A 26,014-nucleotide genomic window follows, 5' to 3' on the forward strand; every position below is an offset into this window, starting at 1 on the left:
TTTTCTTAACTTGCTCTGGCATGCAGACGTGGATTTTGAACCCATATCAGCTGGAAAATAAACATTTGTTGTGTGATGCAGCAGGCAGAGACTAAAGCCGACTGTGGTTGATCAGAACAAACATCAGCGTCTCATGATGAGTTTGACAGCCCGGCTTGTATTGACATGCCTTCACAGCTCTCCTCTTCTCAAATTCTTAGAATCCCACGCCAGGATGTTGTTCTGTCAGTTTTTGGAAACATTTTCATTCAAAGTAACTTACATTTCAGCCTAAAACTTCATTTACAAACTGCCATAATTATTTTAAAGCATCAACTCGTCTGGTAATAGTGGATGATTGTGGATTATAGTGAAGGTCACTAACAAGGAATACAGAAGTCCTGTAACACACTACAGCTGTGAGACTTTCAGATTGGAAGATAAAGGATCACTTGGAGGTCATTGCTTAAAAAACTCTGATATTCTGGATTTGTTCCCTAAAAGCAGAGTATCTGAAATCGCTGATTTGCTATCTTTTTAAATATAGTAGAGTGGAGCTGTGACGGCGTGGAATTTTGATCAACCAGCAAGAGTGGCGTTGTCGCGGTTAACAGCCGGAGACCCCGGAAAGAACCCACGCATGCACGGGGAGAACATGCAAACTCCCCCAGTTCAAGTCCCCCAGCCAGGACTTGAACCGGGGGCCCTCTTGCTGTGAGGCAAGAGCGCTACCCACTGTGCAGTCTAGTTTTTACAGACATGTTTATTTAGGTGTTGTTGTGTCTTCATTAACTATCTTCCTGTCATTTATCTACTCAGCTAAACTTTGAGGATGGAAAAACATTTTCAGTGTTTGTTGTAAACTGATCCAAAGTGACAGTTCTGACAGTTAATCAGGAAGTTGACAGGAAAACGTTAAAATCTTTGTATTTTTATCTGTTATGTTTTGTTGATTTTGATCTCCTGTTCAAGATAACAGTATAAATGATAATGTTTAAAACATTTATTACAATAATAATACATTCAGTAAGAAGAGACAATAACCAATAAAACAGTATTTATTGAATAGTGGTTTAATCTGTAAATCGTTGTCTGTCGTTCATGAATCGAATTGGATCGTCGCTCAGTAAGGATCCACAAATCAACTTTTTACAAGTCCTGCTGTTTCTATTTACATTATGAAGGCGAGCTCATTGAAAAATGACTTAAAATGAGCTAAAACTGGCATTCCCAAAGTTCCAAAGTGCCAACAAGGAGTAGTTGAGCCTTTTTTTAAAGAACCAACATCTATTTAGTGGCTTTATTATATAAGTTTTGCAGTTTTCTTTCAATGAATTCCCAAGATTTTTGAAAGCCAACTTAAGAACTTCATCTAACATTCATAGATAAAATCAGTGACTTCAACCAGGAAAAATTCAGGTCAACTGAACTCCAGAAATGTGCAGGTACAGCCAACAAATACAACTCTTTTCAGCTCTTCAACAAATGGCAATTTTGGGTCTTTCCACCTCGTCCACGCACCAACTTAGACTTCAGTCAGATTCATTTAGAGAAACTGAAAATCGTTTCCTCATCACTGGAATCGGTTTCTCCAGGTTGAATCAAGTACTTAAAAAAAACAAACACATATGGATTCCATTTTATGTTATGGTTGATGTGGAAGGGAAAATGTGCAAGCACTGATGGACAAAACAGAGTGGAAATTGAAAACTAATAAAACACGGGGGGGGGGGGGGGGGGGGGGGGGGGGGGTCCCGGCCCCAAGACAGAATCTCTCAGATGGTCCTCTCCCTCTGATTAACAGGGCAAAGCGTGTTCAAACCCCGCTTAATAACAACAATTAAGAAAGAAAGAAAGAAAGAAGCACGAAAGCAAGGAAGAAGCAAGAAAGAAAGACATTGAAGGGGAGAAACTGCATTTTTTTACATCACTACTTCACAATGACCCATAGCCATGAACCAAGAGAAACAACACATAATGCCTTAGTCGCAAATGCCCTTCCGGGTGGATCTGGGCTGTCTGCGGGCAGAAAATGGGTAAACCTCCACGGGGCACACGTGAAATATTTAGCGCTCGGTTCATTTACATGTCTTAGCAAACACTTAAACAACATATAAGAGTAAGTGGGAAGTAGGTGAGACGCAGGCGTGATTTCGGATTTGTAACTTTTTTCAAACCCCACGCAGCGAGCCAGACAGTGCTGTTCACGTGTTAAGTGCACACTGCTCAACAACTGGATGACACACCTGCACGCCCTTTACGATGCAGCTGCTCCTCCCCATGACCCTCTAAGGGCCCAGACAACCCAAAAACCCACAGCATCCATACAGGTCAACCCCCGTCCGGCTGCATGTAAGCTAAGAACTGAGTTGATAATCTTTTACCTTCTGTGCTGAGTCCAGGGCTGGATGTGAACTGAGCAACATCCACGATCTTGACAGCAAACTGCTGACCCGTCTCTCTGTTGATGCATCTTCTCACCACACTGAAGGGACCCCTGTGGGACACAAAGACCAGACCGGGGGGCCTGTTAGAGTGCGGTGGAACAAAAAGGTCAGATATCCAGAAAACAATTAGCAGGTAAAAAACGTCAGCAAATGATTATCAATGACACTTTTGAGTTTTTTTAGACAAGGAAACATTTCAGAAAAAGTGCAGAATGTGCTAGAAATGACCATAAACGCATTTCAGACTCTTCTTTTTATCCACCTCAAAATACATACTCATCACAAGTCAGGTTTAAACTTTGCCAGATGAAGCTATTTACTATTCCAACTTCATGTGAATGACTCATTAGAACATCTACTCAAAAAACATTGAATGAGTTTCTATGATTTTAAAGGTAAAATTTTTGGAACCTATTAAAGCTTTCACGTGAATTAAAAGAAGCTCATTTCTAGTGGAAACTGCATCTTCCTGTAAAATAACATTTAGACTCCCACCCTCCCATTCTTTATAAACTGGAATCAACAAAAAGAAACTTTAGAATACTCTTTAAATCCACTCCACATAAACATGAATACCTGTATGAATATTGTGATGTTTCTTTTTACATTTCTCACTTGTAAATGTTTTAGAATAAAAAACTACTCAACATAACCCAGTAAACATCTCAAAGACGTCAATTAGAAACTTTTCTAATTCTATTTTCAAAAGGGAGTTCCAATTGAACAGATTCATAAATGCTCTTCGTATAATGTTCATACTTGGATTTTTACTTCAGGAAATCAGTGAGGTCCTAGTTGCCATTTAAAAAAAAGTAGCGAGCATGTGTCCGACTTTGAATTGCTTTTAAAATCCAAGGCACTAGACAGACCCACACAGTATTTTTAAGTAATTAGGGAGTATGGAGGAAATTCAGACACAACCAGAGACTTCAGAGTTTTGAGGCTCATGATTGGAATCAATTGTATTTCCTCTCATAACCATCTCCCATTGGTTCCCAGCAGAAAAACATCAAAGGACCAACAATGAGGCCACAGGGATCTTTAAAGGTGTGAAGCAGCACAATGCAAAAGATGACCGCTCCAGTGTGGACCACTGTGGATCCCTCAGAAATCTCCTCAACAGCTCACCAGTAGATTAGAGTTCAAAGGGGAAAACTGCCGTAAGAACAATGCTGACTCTAGCTACTACTTCATCACCTGTATGGGAACATGTGTGCAGCCGACCAGGGTTTAAGATAGACATGCAGGCGAACTTTGGAGGCACAGAATGGCTGCTGTTATTCCTTTTTATTGCTGATTATTCCTGAAACGCCTCCCACAAGGATCCAGACTGGAAAAGTGCACCGCACACCAACGGGATGTGAAATGGCAGATTAACAGCTTTCAGTTCCTGCTGAGCTGTCATGAACTGACGGGATGAATTTGACTATTCCAGTTCACTAGACCATGAAATTATCATGGAGTGTCAGACCAAGTCATTTTCCTTATTTGTTCCATTTTTATTATGGAATACACTTCAGATTTGAAGAGAGTGCTAGGTTAGCATCCCATCTAACTAAGCTCCAAATAATGCCTTTCAGGCCCTCATTTATTTTACATTTCAACATGTAATGTATGTGTAATGTATGTGTGCACTTTTGCTTTTATCTTTACCTCGTAAGGTGATGAATGATCATTTCTCAGTTGGATGGCTTTGAGCTAATTGTTGGTATTGGTAGTTAGGTTGGAGTGAAGCATCTGCTGATGATGGTTCAGGCTGAAGCAAGAGTTCAGTGTATTCAGTGAGTTTGGGTGTATTCTGGTCAAGTGTGCCATCATTGGCGACACAAAATTTGTCGAACGTTTTGAACAATTAATGTGGGGGGTCACTGGCACTATAGAAAAAATGTATCGTGCCAAAAACATCTTTAAAAAAAAGTATCAGAGCAAAAATGTTTATTCTGACAAATAGTATGAGTGAGTAATAGCCGTTTATTTTTCAATAGAAGTCTATAAGATTTTGGCTTCTTTTGGGCCAACGGGTACTTCCTGTTTGGAATATGAGAGGGGTAGGGGTCACTTTGTCTAGTTCTCTTACATAGTCTATGGTCTGAAGGCACCTGACACCGACCATCCTGCTATAATCAGGTTGATACCAATAAGGTTACTGTTCAAGTCCTTGAAAAAAATGACTTCATTATATTCCGACTCCAGTAAAAATCTGTGTTTCTCGATTCAAGATCAACTTTATTAATCCTGGAAGGGACATTTAGTTGCACTGGTGTTACACTTGATGCACTGGTGTTTGCCTTTTTACAGTGTTTGCTTTGTAAATTCTGATCTGGCAGAAAATGATTTACTCAGAGAGTAGGAGAGGGGCTTTTTGCTCTCAAGTGGAAAAAAGGAAGACTATGACTTTGAAGTGCACAAGTTAAACCGTAAAAACCAACAACCACAAAACAGGTTGTCACAGGGGTTTCCTTCATCTTCTGATCTTTCACCCATTTGTTTTGAAATCTGTCATCAATCTACAAGGAGTGACTAATGTTCCACAGATTTCACCATTTCTTTTTAAAAATATACATTTCAAAGGGGATATTTCTGACCTCGGAGTGTGTTTGAGGATCTTCTCATTTCAGAGGCGAATGAAGTGTTAGTGGGTTCAGCACACCCTCGCAACTGTGCACACAAGCGCACACCTGTGAATACACGTCTCACAGGAAGCAGCAGTCGGCCCAACCTCAACCCGCGTGCGTGCGGTTGACGGCGGCGCGGTGTCAGGGTCAAGCCCCCACACCAGCAGTGTTGCTCAAGTGTGAGTCTTTGTGCACAAACACAGATTGGTGAACAGATGGCAATCATGCTTAAGCTGCTTAACGCCACAACGTGAGACCCGGCCAAATGCCCACTTTCAATGCTGCACACACAAACGGTAAAAAGCAAAAAAATGTAAAGTTTTATTTACACTTCACACCCAACAAGCTGGCTTTCCCACCCACAGGAAGGTTTCCATGACATGACAGGATCCTCATGGTCTTTGATGGATGTAACAACCCAGGAAGCCTGTGAGGCGGAGCCCCTTTTGTGGAACTGTTTGCTTAATAGGGTGTTAGCACTTACACATCTTGACCATCATGACACACGCACACACATACACACACACAGCTCTAAGAGCCCCAGTTCAAATGTCAGAAACACTCACAGATGTCTCCCGTCCTCCATCTGATAGAAGTTTATTTTTACTTATGAGGGCAAGTTAGCTGAAGCACAATGAGGGGTGGGGGGGGGGGCAGATTCCACACAACTTCACTCTTCCTTCAATGTGTTACTCTGGTTAAAATGCCGCCTCTTTGTTAGAGCAAACTGTCAAACCAGTGACACCAAATTTTGCACCTCTTTGTTTGCTGTCAAGAATATCATTAATAGCCCGCCTCTGCACTGTGCAATAATAAATCCCTCAATTTCAGGAAGTCAGCACTCTGAGAAGTCTGCCCGACATCCACCTCAAAGAAGCCAAATGTTGCAGCTTTAACTCTGAGAACGTCAGGCCAGATCCTCCATCAGGTGATCAGACAGTCAGAACCTGGAAGCACATGGAAAACCAAGAAAAACCCTGCTCAGACAATGGATCACCCCTCTAAAGATACGGAAATTGGGGAAAACGTTTGTTTGTTTTTTCTTTTCATTTTGGTGCAATTGCTTTGTTTTTAACCCTCCTGTTATCATTGGGGTCAATTTGACCCCAAGGGTGAGACGTGTTAGTAATATTTGAGGATAATACGAGGGTTAAACACTACAAAGGCGCTGGATGGAGAAGGATTGTAGTTTCAATTTAGATGAACCTCTATGCTAACATTTGCAATGGAATATCCTCAAACTACTTTGCAATCACTAGCAAAGAAAAAACTGTTCAGTGACATCATTAGCGAGCAATGTGGACATTTATCGTATTAATGACTTTAAATTATTTGTACACATTTGTAGCAGTCTGGGTATATTCAGGCAGTTTATATATTCGTACACTACTCCCGATCAGATTCATGATCATGGTTGGCGACCAAAGCTTCATGCCATTTGCCTCTCTAACCCGACAGTCTTTTAAATCTACGTGAGGATCAGGTAATTGTTTTGCATCAATGCAGAAAGTTTCCTCTAGCATTCGGATCTGTTCAAGAAATAGAAGAATATTGCATGCCTTTAATGAATAATGTAAATCAAACCATACATAGTCCATATGACATATTTTAACCTTCTACTGGTAATATAGGTTTCTTGTATATTAATGTATCATATAGATAAAACAGAGACAACTGTCATGACTTATCAGTATAAATTCTCAAGTTCAGTCATAGACCTGTCAAATGCTCTGCATGTATTCCTCTATTTCTCTTTGTCTGCCTTGGTCAGAATGAGTGATATCTGCATCACATCTATTGAATAGAAAGGCGTCCTTAATTTGTTCATTGACTGACCAACGGGCAAACCGCATTTACGCAGGTGGTCCGGTAATTTTGTTTTTGTATCATATTGGCTATGTTTTGGCTAAGCGGTCCCCATGTTTGTTGTCCGATGAGACATTGACCTTTGAACCTGCCCATGCACAGTCTTATCTGTGAGCTGGTATATAAAACTCCTGTGAGAATGGAAATTCTTTAAAACACATCTGGCTGTTGGATCCGCACGCAAAATCCTCTGAACACACACTTTATATGCAGCACACACATACAGAGTGTGTATTTTGGAAGAACTTGCACACAAACACATTTTTACACTCACACAAATTTTGATGTTTTCTGTAAACCCCAAGAAAAATCTATAGATTTGGCTGCAATAAAGGTATCCAGACGTCCAAGGTTTGATGTAGCGTCAGACTTCTATCCGAGGAGAGGAGTTTTGCAGGCAAAAGGAGAGAATAACTGAAGGGTGGAAGAGTGATTTAAAAAAGCAGATGGCTTAAGTAGCGGAACCAGCTCCCCACAAGAACTCAGCTGCACATGAAGGAGCCATTCTGCCTTTGAATGAGCCTCAGCTGCACACAGCTGCAGCCATTCAGCGCTGAGTGAAAGTCAGCTGCAGCCACCGTCATCTCTGCTCTGCAGCCTCTTCCACTTCAGAGCTGAGGAAGGTGGTGAGGAAGAGGATAAACAGGAGAAAATGGGAGGTTTTTTCATAAGCAACGAACACCAGTCTTTCAGAGATAAATACCAACATTGAACAAACTAACAGTATCTTCATTTAACAATGTCCATAATGTTCAAAGGATTCTTTAGCGGAACTTATTAACTCAATGAGGCATCGCTTTTAAAAGAAAGTACATCTCTCTGACTGCAGCTTTTTATTTGTGCATTGGAGTCAGCTCAGCAGTCTTCCCACTGAAGAGGCTCTTCTGTGTTTCTTTAATATAGAGGACATAGGCTCCTCCCTCTTACCACTCAATTAAAAGAAAACACAAACGGATATGTTATGGAAATACAAAAACTTAGTAGCAGCAAGCCAAAGTTAAAAAATAAAGATTAAATATGAAAGAAAAAAGTTGAATAAAATTGGAATTTTACTAATCAACATATAAATTAGTTAAAAGGTTCAATCACTAGCATTAGATAATTTGAATCAGCTTTTGCTTCCTAGAAGCTTTTATTTAAGAAGAATAAAGTCACCGATGAAGTGGTTTCAATGCACATTAAATTAATTCATGTTTTCAAGTCATGTTGTTTTGGTTTATTTATTTATTTATTTATTTTTTTACACAGTTTGGCTGAGGGTGCAACTTAAATGCGATTTTTTTTAACCTACTACACTAGCAACCACTAGAGGGCACTGTATGTGTGAGTATCATTATTTGCTATTGACAGCAACAAAGAAGAAGAAGCAGCATGTTTACCGAAATGACAGAGGATAAAGAATTCAAGTGGTTTTGTAATATAAAATGTTATAAAAAGTTACGTTGACTTATTCTTTCATGAAGCTAAATGAACATCAATTTGTTACAGTATTGCAGTGTGGATTCAGTCTTTTATTGCTTTCTATTCCATTTTTAAATTACCTGAATAAATTTTCAGAAATGTCAGAAATGTATGCAGAACATTTCTTATAGTATAGGCTATGTATTGTCTATTGTAAAAGAGTTTTCAGTGGTCTTTAAATTATGACTATGCACTTTTTAGCCAAAATCCAATAGCCTGTGATGTTTTTTAAGAAATATTGTCAGCAGAGTAGCAGGAGCTTATTAGAAATTTGCCTCTGAGTTGTGGGCGCGACTTTTGGTGTGAAAGATAGCCTCCGCTAATTTCCCATCAGCTCTTTGTTTACACTATCTCCCGCTAACTTTTAGCACCCCTCAAGCCCATGCTAACATTAGCGTAGCACAAAAAAAAAAAAAAAAGGCAAGCAATATCAGAGCTATCCGGCTGTAGAGTGTTGCGTCAGATGGCAGTTCAGACAAGGAAAATAAAGACACTAATAAATCCATTTGTCTGCAAAGAAATGCTTCAGAATTGTAGCGGAGAAGGGAGGCTTTGGCCCGTCCGTGGCAGCTGCTGCGTCACAAACATGAGCTTGTTTAAACTGTGGGTTTTCATCTGATCCAACACGATCTGAATTAAGAAACGATCAGAAACACAGTTTTAATCTTAAATTCTTTTATATGTCCTCCATCACAAGTAAAATGCTACAAGAACATGTTTAAAAATACCCAAAACACATTTTTCATCGGAGTGGGTCTTTTAAGAGAAATTATTAACATAAAAAACTTTTGTTTTTAAACCTTTATATTGACTTTGCACCATTACAACATTTGATTGTCCAATTCCAACAGCTGCTTATTTGGGAGCAGTAATCCCCAAAACAAGCTTGACCAGAACAAAAAAAAGCTTAGTTAGGAAAAAACTAGTTCATCGTGCTAGTTCCGCTAACCCTAACCTCCCCAATGCACCCTGTGTAACCCACAAAACCTTTTGTGACTGGAACTTTTTCCAAATTAATAAAAGTCCAAAGAACATTTGTGCCAATCAAACGTTGTATCATGAATTTAAAAGTACAGTTTAACGGATTGAACAAATCCCGTTATTTCTAACAGCTGTCTTTTTTCTTTAACATTAAAAGCTCCAGTATCCCTGAAAACAGCACCGTGTGCATGTTGCTGCAGTTTTAGCAAAGCATATGCAATCCAACTGCATCGCTGTTTGAATAACTTCTGAGATCTCACAATAACCACCTACAACACGGGAGAACCGGCCTGATCTTAATCTAACGAACGTTCAGTGTGTGTAAATGCACGTTTCTGACAAACATGCTACATAAGAAATGTAATCAAATGTCTCAAAAACATTTCTCCTTTTTCAGAAACACGTAGAAACAACATTGTCATTGCAGCTTTGTGTATGCATTAAGTGTACCTCCAACTTAAGCATGACCTGCTGAAGTTTGTAGCTTTTAGTGAAGATCAGAGGTTATAGGCAATCTTCACTCCTATATCCCACAGCATCGGTGATGCCTAACGGAGCGTTAGGCATGCCGTCGACCCCACAGGTATGAGGCGTCGCCGTATTACAGGCGGAAAATTACGACAGGGTGTAAAGTATTCGCTGAATTCCATGTCAGGGGAAGCGCGGGGGATTTACTGCTGCATCAAAAAGATGGGCTGCCTGGTATTGCATGCAGCTGCGTGTGTGTTGCTGTAGTAAAACGTGATTTGCTGGCTACGCTCCTTTCCCACTTCTTAATCCATCAATCTCCTCATGTCTCATTCTGTAAATGTCACAAGCCTTACAAACAGCAGTCTATGGTAAAGCTCACACAGCTCCACTGCAGCAGACATGCAGGTGAGTCAAGAGGTCACTCATGCAACAATGCAGGAGGCTGCCACGCATGATGTTTTGCTCAACTTTTTCTCCAAATTATTAGCCTTCCAGCATGTAAACCTGCAGAATGCTCAACTGGGACAAAGACCTGAGTTATTAATGCACATCGGTTCATTAAGACAAATTAAGGCCTGGTCACATGCATCCGTACAGGGGTTGACTCTCATGGGTGCTGTAAATCTTTGGGTTGTCTGGACGAGCAGTTTGATCATGAGGGGAGCACAGGTGTGTCTTTCAGTTCCTTTGTGGCTCACAGCCACTTTAACGAACGTCATGAAAATTGAACGCACCATTTTCACGCATGTAGCAAGAGTATCATGAAGTATTTGTACGGCTAATGGAAGTTACATGCACTTATGACGTATTGGTGATGTTGTTGTACAGTGCCCTCACACAATACGCCCTTACGTATGATACACGTGTCTCATACAACACTCAAGCGTGAAGTGGGAAAGTGTTTGCTACGACCCATCACTCGCAGCATGCCTGTAGGAAAAATGTGCATGAACATTTTCACTCTACAGCCTTACTTCACGGTCTACGACCTAGATTTTTTGCGTAGGCAACCTGCGTGCCCCATACAGATTTGCCCTTTTTTGACCCCAGACACTAAAAAGGGCAGTTGTAAAACAGGCTTTAGCTGTAGCACTATCAACATTCTTTCTTCTTTCCTAATACTGGTATTGACAGATGTCAGTGCAAAATATAAAAGTATTTGAATTTAAACGTTGGATCAAATATCAATATTTTAACGACTATAATGAGATGGTTTCACCTAAAGGCAACATAACATCTTTTGGTTTACATGATACCAGTTCATAAAAGCATTGACATTTTTAAATGGATCAGTTTTGCACAAGATGAAAGAGAAAATGTATCATTTAATGACATGCACGCCTAAAACAGAGTTAAAACTAAACGTTTACAAGTTTAAAATAATCTTGTTTAGCAACATGTTAGATTTGCGGAAGGAGCCATTTTAAGGGTTTTCTCTGTGGTTTTGTTTCTACACTAACACATGTTTCGTTTGGTTCTTTAGAGTAGAAACAGAACGTTGCGTGTTCGGCTGCAGGACTGTTGTCTCTGAACAATCAATTCTTGACTTTTTGTGGATTTACAAATAAAGACAATGTCTTTGTTCACTTTCCAAGAGTGAAAAATCAATTTAATAGTTAATAGTTATAATATCTTTGTATATCAGGGCATGCATGGTAGGGATTGTTTTACAATTCCTGTTCAGTTAGTACTTTCTAACGCAAACATACCGATTTTTTACAACCAGTTATGTTAAACAAGGAAGAGGCCCTACTGTTGTTCCTTAAGATAAGTATCTGTCTATTGATTACACTGGAGGGACATCAATATTTGAATTAATATTTCAGCTAGGGTTGGGCGATGTCCCCTAATTTGGCCGTTGACGATGTTTGCTGTCAACCATCGGGATGGACGATGACATCGTCGGGGGGGGGGGGGGGGGGGGTATTTTTACATTTTTCGTTCTTATATAACTGCTATTCGTTATTTTGCTTTTTTCATTTTATTTCCCAACTAATGGTTAATCCGCGATGATCCAGTATAAACTGAGGGAAGTGACTTTAACAGAAAAAGTAACAAGCAAAATAGAAAAGAAGTAGTCCGCTCCCGCACTTAACTAGCGAAGTGGACCGGCGGAGGGCGGATTTACAGCTTTATGTTTGATGGGAAGGGGGGGGGGGGGGTACATGAGCGGTATGTGTGGGAGATTTAAGACTGCGATCCGTCCCGCAGCTCCAAAGCTAATGTTGTTAGCCCGTGTGTTAGCATACTGCTAATCCTGGCTACGTTCAGAAAAAGCACTGACCACACGGATTAAAATTCAAATGATGAGCGAACAGGTGTTTCATAATAACCGTAACATTATTAAAAGCACGTTTAGAAGATCGTCTCGTATTTTACCGAGCTGACATGTCAATGTATATAGCCGCTCGGCGCTGTTATCGTTTTGTATTGAATTGTTACCTTCAATAAAGTTTGGAAAAAAAGCCGCTCGGCGGAAGTTGTATCCTCTTCCGGTTTTCAAACTGCGCATGTGCGAATACTGCGCGTGTGCGAATGATTTATTCCGACCGAAATTGTGACCTTAGTGAACGTTTTTATATTCTGAAAACATTTTTCTGGGCCCATCTACACGGTTGGATTCTAATCCGACCATTGATCCCATCAGGATATTTTGTACATGTAACCGCGGCTTATGGTGTCGACGCGCAACGTGGCGGGGGCGTGGCATCACGATGGTGGTCTCTCCATCGGGATGTCAGTCACCCATCACGATGGACGATGATATCGTCCATCGGCACAACCCTAATTTCAGCAACTCTTTTATTCTTTCAATGAGTTTTTTATTCCTCAGAACCCCCTTCATAACAACTGAAACAAAAAAGCATAGTCAGGTTTAAACCTAAGCAGGTAAAAAAGTGCAGAAATAATGAAAGTAAGAGATCCACCATTTCTCTGTGGACGTCCGTTCTCCAAACACATTTCAACCCAGACTGAGAACCCGACAGCAAAATCCCAGACAAGAGGAAAGCCAGACTGAGGAGTTTTGGTGAATTTTTCAATTTCACGGCTTTCTGTTCTTTGAACTGCACAAAGCCAGAGGTCCCTGTTGCTGTTTGGAGGAAGAAGACTCATCAAGCTGGGCTTTCAACTGATGAACTAACAAGGCTACAAGAAGCTAAGATTGATGAAAAGGTCAGAAATATAAAAGTGAGCTCTAACATTTGACAATGAAAGCCGGTTTTATATTCACATTAGCTTACTGACAGTAGCTTGATAACTTGACATCAGGTTCATAGCAACATTTCAGGTTTCATTCAGGTTTTGACTTTTGTTGTGCTTTTGATGCCTGCTTGCTTTTTGCATGATGCCTTTTATTGTTTGGTCTTTTTTTTTATCTGTAAGACTGTGAGTGACCTGAAAAGTGTTTTATATTAAATGTGTTCTTATCATAAAAAATTAATTATGCACTTGCTCCAAAACCAGCACAAGATGAAGGTGATGGTGGCAAAGGCCAAACAAAGGTGTATGAGAACTTGTATAGCAGATTGGATACAAAGCAGGGAGAGATGGATCTGTACAGGTGAGGCAGAGAAACAGATGGAAGGAAGGATTTACAGCAGGCTAGAATGATCACAGAGAGAACTCTGAAGAGGTGATGAATGAGGAAAATGTTGGGGAGCACGGAGAAGAGGTGGTTGTTGAGGAGCAGGAAATAGCAAAGATCAGTAGGACTGACATGAGGAAGACATTGAAGAGGATGAAGAGTGTCCTGTAATGGTGCAGTAATGGTGGAGTTGTATAGAGAATAACATGAAGATAAAGAGCTGCATTGAGTCATTGTTGATCTAAAAAAAAAGTCTACGACAGGAAACAGAGACAGGAGCTGTAGTATGGATGAGGAAGACTGGAGTGGCAGAGAAGAACGTTGGAGTTGTTCAGGACATGGATGAGAGCTGGAAGATAGTGGTGAGATGTGCTGTTGGTGACCATAATGTTTGCAGAACAGGAAGACTTTAACCCTGGGTTCACACGCATCCAGTCCGGCTCCGGTGCAGCCACCAGAGTGGTGTATCTACGGCACATGACTCACATTGGCTACGGATGGCTGCAGTTCTGCTGCAGCTCTGCTGCAGCTCAGGCTCTGTTCTTTTTGCTGTTATCCTTATAAAAGGCTTGTGCAGTATCATAAAAGATTCCCCCACGGTGGAATCATAGCCAGTTCAGCGGAAAATAGGTTTTGTTTTGATAAATATACAGGATGCACTTTACATTCGCTCACATGATTTCCGGTTTAGGTCGTTTCATTTGCCCATACTTCACTAAAAAGGGCTCCGGTTCGCTCCGGCGTCCTGCCAATATATGAAGCCAACAAAGCTGATTCAGAGCACCAGAGAGGCCGGACCGGACTGGATGTCTCGTGGGTGCCTCTCGCACTTTTCAAGTTACGTAAAAACTCCAGAGGCTGCACCAGAGCTGGACTGGATGCAGTGTGAACCCATTGTAAGAGTGTAGTAGAAATGAGCCTTTACCATTAGCCCCTTTCTGCTGAACATGCTCCTATTTTAAATGGCCTTCAGAAGCATCAGCACTCCCAGGATTTCATTACATCTCGACATTTTTCCACCGTTACTGGACAACTTTTAGTCTGGGTTCACCGCAAACCTGAAAAAAGATTTCTGGATGTTGACAATGCTCTGCTTGCCATTAAAATCTAAATTTTTCCAGAGATGAACACAGTTACTTTCTTTACAATAGAAAGAAATGCTCCAGGTTTTTATACTTTATTTTTGCACCCACAATTTTTTTTGGTGATATTTACCCGGAAAAACAATTTGGCATTTACAGTCTGCAGGATTACAGTCTAGGAAAGTGATGATGTCAGGATTATTTATCCCCAGAGTGATGCTTAAGTCTATATGTGCAGATAGTTCATCCATTCCTTCATCAAACACCCAAACTTTTACTTTGAGGCAAAAACTTTAGACTGTGTCCGAATTCTTTGCCTAGCCCTACAGCTTCTCCCTACCCTTCCAATTGTAGGGGCATTTGGAGGGGTAGGGGTGTCCAAAATCGTTTTTTTAAGAGCTAACCCTCACTAGCAGAGTGATGCCAAGCGCTCTGCCGAGTGGTAGTAACTACTGAATTTTGAAGACACTATTTTTCCATAACTCTGTTTTTGAGGACTGAATGTAGGGGTAGAGAGAAGGCATAGGGGTAGGGGAAGTATTCGAACTTTGCCTTTAAATCCTGGTTCTATGAACTGTTGATCACATTTTCATCACATTTTCATCACGACAATAATACTTGGATGTAAGATAGAGTTTTTAGAATTAGAGGCCGACATCCTCCAAGCACAAACCGATTGATTTGCTGCATTTGACAGAGACTTAGAAGGACCAATTATCTTGAGATGATTGGTCCTTCTAAGTCTCTGCAGGAGGTTTTGGAATTATCCAGAAACAATCAGAAATAACATTTTCTGATTATTGCCAGGTCTGTATATGTAAGGAGCAGCTTACGACTTCTGCAAAAGAGATATGATGTCAAGGTTTGCTGTCATGAAGCACTGTAAACATCTGGCATTTCCTAAAAACCAATGAAGAGCTCTGATGTCCCACAAAAGGCAGAGGGAGTGACGTAGGTCAAGTGGATTCACAGTGAAATGTTGGTGTTTGGAAGATAAAGCAGATAAGTGAAGGTTTTCAATGAGAAGCACAGTAACCCCCCTGTCTACCAGCTGATTGAACCATTTCGTCATCAGTGCTGCTGCTGCATCCAGCAGTCTCTGTTCAGCTCTTCCCACTCAGGCAGGGTTGTTACGTAAGGCGGCAGAGCTGCCCGTTTTATTTACGCTCCCGTGAGGATTAGGACATGCGAACACCTGCGAGGTTCACTGGCTGTTCACACATGTACACGCACAGACTCACACCGAGCCGCAGCACAGTTGACAGCTTTCTCTTAAGCCTCCTCACTGGAAAGCTAATCAAAGTGTAGGATTTTCTTTGTGGCGCTCGCGCAGAGGCAGCCACAGCAGGCCGCTGGGCTCCTACAGAAAAAGGCCTCTGACATGAATGTTTAAGTCTTTTTAGGGGCTTGTTAAATTAAGTAGTAACAAGGATGATGCCAAATCATGTTCATCAGCGCTGAAGCATTTCATTGAGAAGTTTTTCCTTTTCCAGCACACATTATTACATCCATCACGAAGGGGTGCAGGTTTTGCTACATTCTGTCACAAAACTACAAAAATAAATGTTTTAAGAACAAGAAGCCCGACACCCATGAAGAACACGGGGCAGGAGGCTCCGCCTTTGTTTATACAGACACATAACTTTGCGCTGCACAAAATAGTTCCCAAACAAAACATGTAGTGATATTCATCGAAATCTAACGGTGCGCGTTTGTGTTTGGTGTTACAGAGTGAAGGAGAACAGTAATAACCCCCCCCACACACACACACACACACACACACACACACACACACAAAATCCTCCAGCAAGCGGCCGTGACGCGCACTCAAGAACGCATGCAGCTTGTAATGGAAATGAATAATTAGAACGCAGTAAATTTGTCATATTTTCTCACGAGACGGAAACTTCTGTTGCAGAATGAGGATGTGTTTCTGAAACTGCGAGCGTGTTTGTGTATGTAGAGGGAGTGACGGTGACGTGCAGCGTGGAGGCAGTGAGAGCCGTGCACAGGCAAGAGGGAGTGAGAGGCGTGGTGCAGGGAATGAAGGAGAACAGTAATGAAAGGTTTCCCCCAGAAGCCCTTGAAGTCTGAACACAGGAATAGCAGAAAAAGTAAATTATCAGCAAAGATGAATTTGTTTAATGTGTTTATTATAGTTCCAATCTTGCACCATATGCAGAACTTTAAAAAAAAAAAAAACTTAAAAAAAAAAAAAAAAGGTGCGGTGATGAGGTTATCACCGTGGTGATGAGGTTATCGTTACACCCCTAGGGCAGACTACATCAGTGCAGATTATGGACACGCAAAAACAAAGGTATTTTCTCTGACTATTAATTCCAAATAAGTCACATATAAGAAGATCTGAATATGACAAGAGGAAATCAAACACCTATATTCCAGGAGTCGGCTCCTGACTATCTCCTTCAGCTCTCACTCCTCTGCCAGCACCACCATTTCATTAAACCCTTCTCAAGTTCTGTTCATTTACTTAGAAGCCTCTGCTCTACACTGACGTGTTGCAGCATCAGATGCACTGAACTGTAGAGCATTGTGGGTTCAGAGCAACAAAAACATTCAAAACAAGTGATAAACGCAAATGTCATTTATAAACTGATGAGCAATAAAAGTTTATTTTAATTATTGTAACAGACATTCAGCACTGAATAAAAACACAGGACTTTCTTGTTGTTTGCCATCGGCATGCTGCCGTCTTGAACTGCACCAAAGAGTTTGGTGAAGTCGCTTTTAAACTGGAAGAAAAAAATCAATCCAATACTGCCAATCTCAGTTCATTCTCATTAATCTTTCTTCCTTTACAATAAAGAAGCAGATGAACCTTCTCAACTGCTATTAATGCTAGGGATACTGCGGTTAAATTTCCCCACGGTTCCGTTCAAACATCGATTTTTGGGTCAGGGTTAGCCCTGTTAGTCCAGAGTGAACATCATTGGCAAAATACACGTTTAAGAATGCGTGTTTGGTGTATTCATGTATGTGCATCACATGCCTGGTGTGAACAGCAAAATAATTCAGCATTATATTGTTGTGACTTTTCCAGAAATAATGGTTTGCACATTAGCAAAGCTAAAGCTAAAACAGCTAGTACAGCATTTCAAAAATTAAAAAAATCTGTTTTTAAAAGTTGCAACTTTGAAACTTAGATCATAACTTCTGTAGTTACCCAAAGTAGATTTAGAATATAAGAGTAAAACATGTAGAGTATCGTTTTCTGATGACTGTTTCCACAGACAGTTTGCATTTATCTGATTAATCCCCCATCATCTGATTTCAGGGGAAATGTAGATGTTAGATGTTGTTCATTATGGAATAGAGCAGCAGCAACAACAGAAGGTTAGCATGACAAACCATTACTCTGATGTGGGACGCAGAAAAAATAAAAATGAAAGCCAAGCCTGCAGGTGTTTATACTGATGGTTCATATTCGCTCCATACAGTTCTTTATGTTTCCTGATGAACACTTTGAAAGCCTGTGATCAGCAGTCCTCGTGAATTATTTAAACGTAAAATCAACTTTTTGAGCTCTTAAGTGTATCATACTGTTTATTTCTATGGGGTAAGGAATCTGGAAAACAGATGTTTTTATAAAGACAAAGTTGTCCACAAATTAATACTTTGTGCAAACCCTTTGCAGAAAAAATATGAACATGACTTTTCTTAGTCTTGAATACGACATTTCCCGCCAACTCACTGTCAAAATGGACTCACTGTTGCGGGGGTAAATAAAAACAAAAAATAAATAAATAAAGCATCAGTAGGATTAGAATACCAAACTTTCTTTTTTTTTCCTTTCTTTTTAACCATCACTACGGTCGGCCACCAGTTAGCCTACTTTAGCGAAGAGTTAGCTTTCTTGATTTGGATATTTTTCATCCCCGCTTTATCACTTTCGGGGTCATCGCGGTGTTGCTGTAGCCTACTTGGACAGGTACACTTGGAAAAGGTCCGGGGGCTGGACCAGCGCACCTGCTCCGCCTGTACTAGGAATAAACTGACCGGTGATGGCCCTCCTGCTGGTCGCTGCCCGCCGTTGGCCGGTAGAGCGGTGGCAGCAGGGAAGGGGGGATCCCTCCACTGCCTGCTCGGATTTTACTTATTTTGTTTTATCATAATCATATCTTTTTGCAACGAACATGGACTTTTTACACCGAATAAGAGGGATGTCTTCTGCTCTCTTTTCCCACCACTTCCGGGTCCAGAGCATTATTTATTTGATCCGCTTTTTTCACCTGACAACATAAAAATGCAGGAGACCACTGTTATAATAGGCTTTTTTTTATTTAACAAAGCTATGGTATCAAGATAATTTCCCTTCCAGGGGATCAATAACATTCTAATAAAAGTTTCGTTCTGTTTTAGTATAATAAATGAGGCTCAAAGCACATGCTCAATCAGTTGAATCGATGTTTCGGGACTCAATGTACAGGCCCTTTAAAAATAACTGAGTTAAGACAAGCAAATGGGCTGGTAGTGGACCCAGACATATTTTGAAAAAAGAGCCTAAGGATGAAGGAAACCTGGAACACACTGACTGCATGAAGCTGCACTGCCTGAAATCTATTGTTTCTGCTAATGTCTTCAATGTGTTTGATCTGACACCCAATTCCATTATTTATTGTTTAAGTATTGATTCTATAAAGGTGTTCATGAGCCATGACAAACATCAATGTAAATGCTGAATAAACATTGACCGTATGAGAACTGGATTGAGTGACCCCTCCCCCCTTATGTTCCAAACAGGAAGTACCTGTTGGCTCCCAGAAGCCAAAATGCAATAAACCTCCTTAGAGAAATAAAGAGCTATAACTCAGCCATTTTATTGGTGATAATATGATAATCATTCTTGCTCTGATACATTTTGAAATGTTCCTGATAATCCCTGATTACTTTTCATGATATTTTTTCTTTAGGGCTCTCATCAAACATTCAAAACATTAGATTGACAGATTTTGTGTAGCCTGCTTTCAAGTGGTAGGGTTGTGGACTTCCAACAAGCTCACTTCTGAAATGGTGAGAGACAACGTTAAATCAGACAGACTATGACCAATCACTGCTTACATGCATTTTTGGTTCCAACATGACGGCGACCACATCACAAAGACAGGCGACTAAATAGACTTCATTGGGTTGGAGCTGGAAATGAGCCATTTTCCATGGATGATATCACACACACAGTTCTGCTACACAAAAAGGATAATTGCCATTATCTTCTGCAAAATAGGAGAGACTACGTCTCTTGACTGGCCTGGTAACGTCTCGGGGAAGTGGCCGGGGAGAGGGAAGTCTGGGCATCTTTGCTCAGACTACTGCACCCGTGACCCGGTCCAGATGAGTGTAAGAAGATGGATCATCTCTGTGTACTGTCAGTCAGGCGTTCAAGGCTTTTCCGTCTTACCCCTGCACCCACTGCACCCCTGAGACTTCCTCTGCAGGTGCATCAAAGATGGAACAAAACATAGGACCCACAGGGCATAAAAAAGATGTATCAGAGGTGGAAAAGAACGGTGCGGATGACAGAAATGTCCTCTTCCCGTTCAGACACCTTTTCCATCATTCACCCAACTGCTTGGTCAGCAAGTCTCATGCAAGGCCAGGGCATCAAAAAATCTCACACAAGCAGTTTATCATGTAATGAATTCTAATGTCAACACAAAAAGCTTCACGTAGAGGAAGCATGTAAAGAAGACTTCAGTGAGCGCACAAGCTTTTATGTTGCAGCGTGACAAACAGGAATGGCACAGCACTTTATAATCAGAATGAAGCAGAAATAATCTGATGACAAAGTTAGATCCCGCTTCTTTTTGTGTCCAATCCACAAAAAGCTTTATGTGATTAACACCAAACACATTTCTGTTACACTAATTCTACCGCTAATGCTAAACAACTTTCACGCACCGTGGATGAATAAACATGCGTGGGGTTCTCAGGTGGCTGAATGCAAAGAGCCGTCTCTCCCATCTCAATGACTCATAAACTGATTCCTTCTGTCAATGTTGGGTTCCTCAGCCTCAATGACCAGAGATGGCATTTCATAGGTGCATATTCAATCAAATCTGGGCCTTTTTCTTCAGTGGCTGATTGGTTTGTTTTTGTCATGTTTGCTGTCATTTTTCGTCTGCTCCTGATTTACAACAATTAATAAAGAAATACTCGGAAATGTAATTTAAGTTTAATTTTTCTTCTAATGTCCACCATTATCAAAAAAAATGCCACAAGAACACATTTTTTGATCACCTGGATCAGGTGTGTCCTTTCAGAAGCCACAAGGTAGAACCGGAGAAGAAGAAGGAAACAGTCCCATTTGAGCCTGGAGTACATACTCCTACTGCGACATGAAGGCACCATAGTCCAGGAAATTACAAAAAGAAGAATTCTACGGTGGCCAACAGGGCTCACACTATATACCAAAGAAACAACGCAACGGAATTACCCGCAACACAACGACATAAACCGCAACACAACGACATTACCCGCAACACAACGACATAAACCACAACACAACGACATAAACCGCAGCACTATGGAAATGACAGAAAAAGAGGAAATGAGGACTTTTTCTTCCTACCGGCGGACAAAAAAAAAAATCAGTTTTAGGGCCACAAAAAAAAAAAAAGTAAAATTACGAGATTTTAAACCGTAAATATACGAGAAAAAAAGATGTGTAAGTGTAAGTGAGCATACAGAGCAGCAAGTGAATGCCGCGCAGCATGCAGCAGAGCAGACCGACTAAACTTAGTTGAACAGGTGAGCTGAATGTTTATTGATAACGTTCCAGATCTTTGGAAGCTCATTTGTTTGATTTACGATTTAACAATGTTTTATTTATGGGTGGGTGGTTTACAGGATCTCTGCAGCCCGATGAAGCCATATGTGTCCCTTCAGCTGTCCACTTGAATCCTTTCTTTCTCCACCAAAGACAAGATCTCCACGTTTGTGTGACGCTTCCGTCTGATGAGCAGCAGTTTTTAGCATTTTCAACGTTCTAATGCTAATAAAGCAAACTATTTTCATTCATCTTTATTGTTTTATGTTGAAAAAGGACGTTTCATCTGGAAGAGTATGCAACACTGTTTACTTCCACATTGGTATTAGGAAGACAGGTTCATGACTTAAGGTGACAATTGAACTTCAGGGTGTGTGAATGAAAAGGAAAATAAAAGGCTGCAGCGGTTCTCTACACCCAAACGTGTCTCTGAGCTCCTTATTTTACATATGAAGTCGGGAAAGCCAGCTCTACTGAAAATAATCCGATTTTGAGTCGCCAAAAGGTTCAGAATCTCTTTGTTTTTTAAACCTATCTGGAAATAAAGCTCTCCACATATTTCATCTTCAAGCTAGGCTCCTATAAACAGACAACTTTGGTGTTTTTTTCTTGTTAATCTATTAATTTTTTTTTTCGTAAATTTACGAGATTTTAAGTCATATATTTATTAGCTTATTAACTTGTAAATTTACGTGAAAAAAGCTTGTTAATTAACAAGATTTTCTTTCGTAAATTTACGGCTTAAAATCTCGTAATTTAACAGTTATGACTTTCTTTCTCGTACATTTACGACTTAAACGTCGTAATTAAAAAAAAAAAGACAAAGAGGGTTAGATGCAGATGTCACTATGTGGAGTGCTGGGTAAATTGATATTTTTAGACAAACGTATATTTGTAAGAAATGACGTTATCTAGTAAGAAAACACCCTAATGTAGTACAAACATCACGTAGTTCTCAGGAGCGCTGAACAGTTTGAAACAGAATTTTTCTTTTTCCGCCAGTAGGAAAATAAAGTCCTCATTTTTTCTTTTTCCGTCATTTCCGCTGTGCTGCGGTTTATGTTGTTGTGTAGCAGGAAATGCCGTTGTGCTTCGGGTAATGCTGTTGCGTTGTTTCTTTTGTATGTAGTGTGAGCCCCGTCGGCCACCGTAGAAATCCCGATATAAATAATATATTTACAAACATATTTTCTCTGTTTTGAATTATACCTTAAAGGATAATTTTAAAAGGAACTTGTCATTACTTCTAAGGAGAGAATGAAACGTTGTTGCTGTTCCTACTCTTTCTGTGAAAACGATGGACATTTGTCACATGATTTAAGCTTCAAACCTAAAACTGTTTAAAAGTCGAAAAGTAAAAATGAAAAAAAAGGGAACAAGATGTTAAAAGACAGAAAGTTAATAAAAGAAAAACAAAAGAACGTTGGCTTGAAAAGAGTAAAAGAGTGCAGACATCTTGATGCACTAAAAAAAACACATTTATACTTTGTTGAATTTTATGCTGTCATTAAGCTTCATCCCTCACCTGACCTCAAATAAAATTGATCTGTGTAGGTGATCTGCTTTATACATTGTTAGTATATTGCACATACTAACAATGTCAACACACAGCATTCGACTTATCCAATTGTCTTTTTCCTTCATGGATGCTGACAACAAAGCCAAAGTGTTCCCACACAGGTGAGCGTACCTAATCTCTGGCCTGGCGTCTAACATTACTTCCGCCTCAGCGCAAAGTTAATACTGTGGTGACCTGGGGGTTAGCCCCGCCTATAGCCACTAAGACTCATGGGAAGTGTGAAATATTGCGTGTTGAATCCTTCGTCATCACTGAGAGAGCTGTGAAGAGAAGTGAGGTTCATGTTGTTACACTGTTCGTGTGTGTTCTTAATAAGTGGGTCTTAATGACGGAAAGGAGATGGAGTAATCTATTTCTCTGTCTACTCCTTCTCTGAGAATGTTTGAGGGCGCAGCTAGCTAATTAGTAGCTCGGCTCTCGTTTCCCTGCTACGACTGACAAAGCTGGTCGTTACAATGCATGTGCGGGATAAAAAAGAAAAAAAACGTACCGAAACGGTACAGAAGTGAACCGAACCGAAACTGCCATACTGAAACGGTTCGGTTCAACTACGTGTATCGTTGCACCCCTAAGTATTCGGGGTAAGTACTTTGTAAACTGTAATAATCTAGGTGATAGTGCAGTGATTGTTTATGATGGAAAGTTTGGTGTTTGAGGAAATAGTTGGGTTGATTTTCCCAAAAGGCCATGCGGTTTCAACCCTGCAATTTACAGCTGCTACAGTCTCTGCTGTCCCTCCAAACCATGAAGCAATTACAAAGACACTCATGTCATTCTGGTTCTGAACAATCTTCTGTTGTCACAGACGGGTTTCTCCAATTTGATTGAGACTGCAGAGAGCCAGTCTCACCGCAGCAGACGCTGGGCCTTCTGCTCAGTTTGACATCCTCCTGCTGAAGCTCTTATGTTTTAAATATTATTTCTGTATGGTACATTGTTTTTTTTAGATATAGAAAGGAGAAAAAAAAGGTAAAGAACATATCCACTGTAGCACTATAGCTCAGTTTAGATCCTACTGGCACACTTTTCATGGATTAAAACAAAATTAAACTCATCAGATGAATTATTTTGAAGTGACTGATGGGTTCAGTCTAAGTAAAGATGAACCTTTTAACCAAACATCTTTTCCATGCAATCTGCAGCTCCCAACAAACTCGATACGAGGGTAGAAACACGCAAACATGATTCCCGACAAAAATGCTACTAACGTTTAACCCACTTGGGTAACTTAAAGGTCATTACCTCATCGTTGTAAGGCTGATATGAACGTAATAACTGACACTAGAAGTTCCCACCACATAAATGGTCCAAAGTGCAGCTGATGTCATGGTCTTACACCCTATGAGTGTATCCGCTGCATCTCTGATGGGCCGGATGGGCCATTAGTTCTATGCCATCATCTCTGTGTTAAATCTTTGATAAGCTCTGGGACCATTGTGGGATCAGAGGGGAGTGGCATTTGAAGTTGTGAATGAGGAAGCCCCAAGCAGGTTAAAATCAATCATGATGAAGCCTCTGCAGGCTTGTCGATGTTTTTTCGTTTGGACGAGGCAATGCACGAATACTTCAGCAGTGTCTAGTCTACAACCGTCAGGCCTCTAACCGACAGGTTACAGGTTTTTCTGAGAGCAGACACACTGTCTGACTTTAGCCAACTACAGCTCAGAAGGTGAACACTGAAGAGGGTAGATCTGGGCAACAGCTTCTGGGATTAACTGTCAAACAGGTTTTCATTATAGATAAAACTACAGGTATGTATCCTAATAGTTTGTAAATGTAAATTTGGAAAACTCTGAAGCTTTCTGGCGATGTGAAGCACAGTCAAAATGTAATCTGGCCGTCTAAAGAAATCCAAGACGCACAGGAAATAATTTGGTTAATGAGTTTGTGTCTGGAAAAAAAATCAACTCAACACTTTTGAGAAGGGTCAAAGGGCATCTAATCCAGACTTTTTCATTCATCCAAAGAACATCAAAGAAACAGTCAATGATCCTGAAGTTAGATAGCTTGCCATAAAATTATGGGGTTAATTCTCTGTGAGAATTATTTCAGTGAATCATCCAAGGTACCCCACCTTTGCCCAACAATGGCTGGAACATTCCCCGGTGACCCTGTAACCCCAAAAAGGATCAAGCAGGTTTTTAAAAGAATGGATGGATGGTGAATCTTACTATCTTATCTTACTATAACAGAGGGAATAAGGTCGTAAGTAATGACCTCAACTTCAAGAGCACTTAGGTTCTGCATCAGGAATGATAATGACAAACCAGTACACCAGTGAATGAATTCAAACAAAAAAAAAAAAAGAAATGTAATAAGCCTTTCAAAAGTGGCAAGGATAAAGTAAAAACTTCCTTGCAAAGGGACACCTGTGATAAACAAAAAGTGTTGTTTTTGGAAAAAATTCCAAAAAGGCTTAATTCAAACAATTCTGCAAAGACAAGTGGAACAAACATACTGCACAGCCATAAGAACAACTCCAATCCTCTTTTTGCAAAAACCTGATTGCAGCTGTTGCTTCAGCAGGTAATGAGGTTTGAGGGGAAATTCCTTTTTCCAAACAGAACTGCTGGTTTCAATTTTAAATTGTATAAAAAATGTAGAAATAAATAATAGAAATGGGTCTAACTAATAGAATGGGATCTTTAAAATTCCTTGATTTACTGTAGTTATTTGACCATTTATGCAATTAGAATAACTGATTCCATTTCCAAATCTGTTAGAATAACCATATTTTCCACACTAGCTCTGGGGCTGTTTTAATCCAGTAGACATAGAGCCCACCAGATTATAGGGGTGTACCGTCAATGAATGGTCTAGTTTTGAACTTATCACATGTAAGGTGCACCGAACTATAAGGTGCATTAAGCGAGACAAAAGAGTCAGAGATAAGTTAGTCAATCAGACTTTATTAACTGTGTTCACAGTAACTCAAGAACTCTTTTTGTAACACACTAGATGTTAGCCAAGTTAGCAAATTCACAATACCTGTAATTACCAACCTTGTTTGCAACACGGAAAAAACAGACCAATACCGCTACAACAAACGTTACTGTGACTACACTAACTCCCAACCTGGTTAGTAACGTTAAAAAAAAGATCACAGCTGACACTGGAACACATATTCACAAAAACACCCAACCTTGGTTGCGACACGCATAAA

The 26,014-nt window shown here is 40.3% G+C and overlaps 1 protein-coding gene across 37 annotated transcripts in view; it reads right to left on the bottom strand.

Moving 5' to 3' along the window:
• The window catches only part of caska (calcium/calmodulin-dependent serine protein kinase a), a 127,938-nt gene that overhangs the window by 77,245 nt on the left and 24,679 nt on the right, over nucleotides 1-26,014 (bottom strand). For all 37 annotated transcript variants that reach the window (XM_078939544.1, XM_023950902.2, XM_078939540.1 and 34 more), the window contains exon 2: nucleotides 2,364-2,476. In XM_078939544.1, coding sequence (XP_078795670.1) covers nucleotides 2,364-2,476 — 113 coding nt within the window. The remainder of the gene's footprint in view (nucleotides 1-2,363; nucleotides 2,477-26,014) is intronic.

Source organism: Oryzias latipes, chromosome 21 (genome assembly GCF_053564925.1).
Source record: "Oryzias latipes strain Hd-rR chromosome 21, Olatipes_Hd-rR_3.1".
NCBI classification, from domain to species: domain Eukaryota; kingdom Metazoa; phylum Chordata; class Actinopteri; order Beloniformes; family Adrianichthyidae; genus Oryzias; species Oryzias latipes.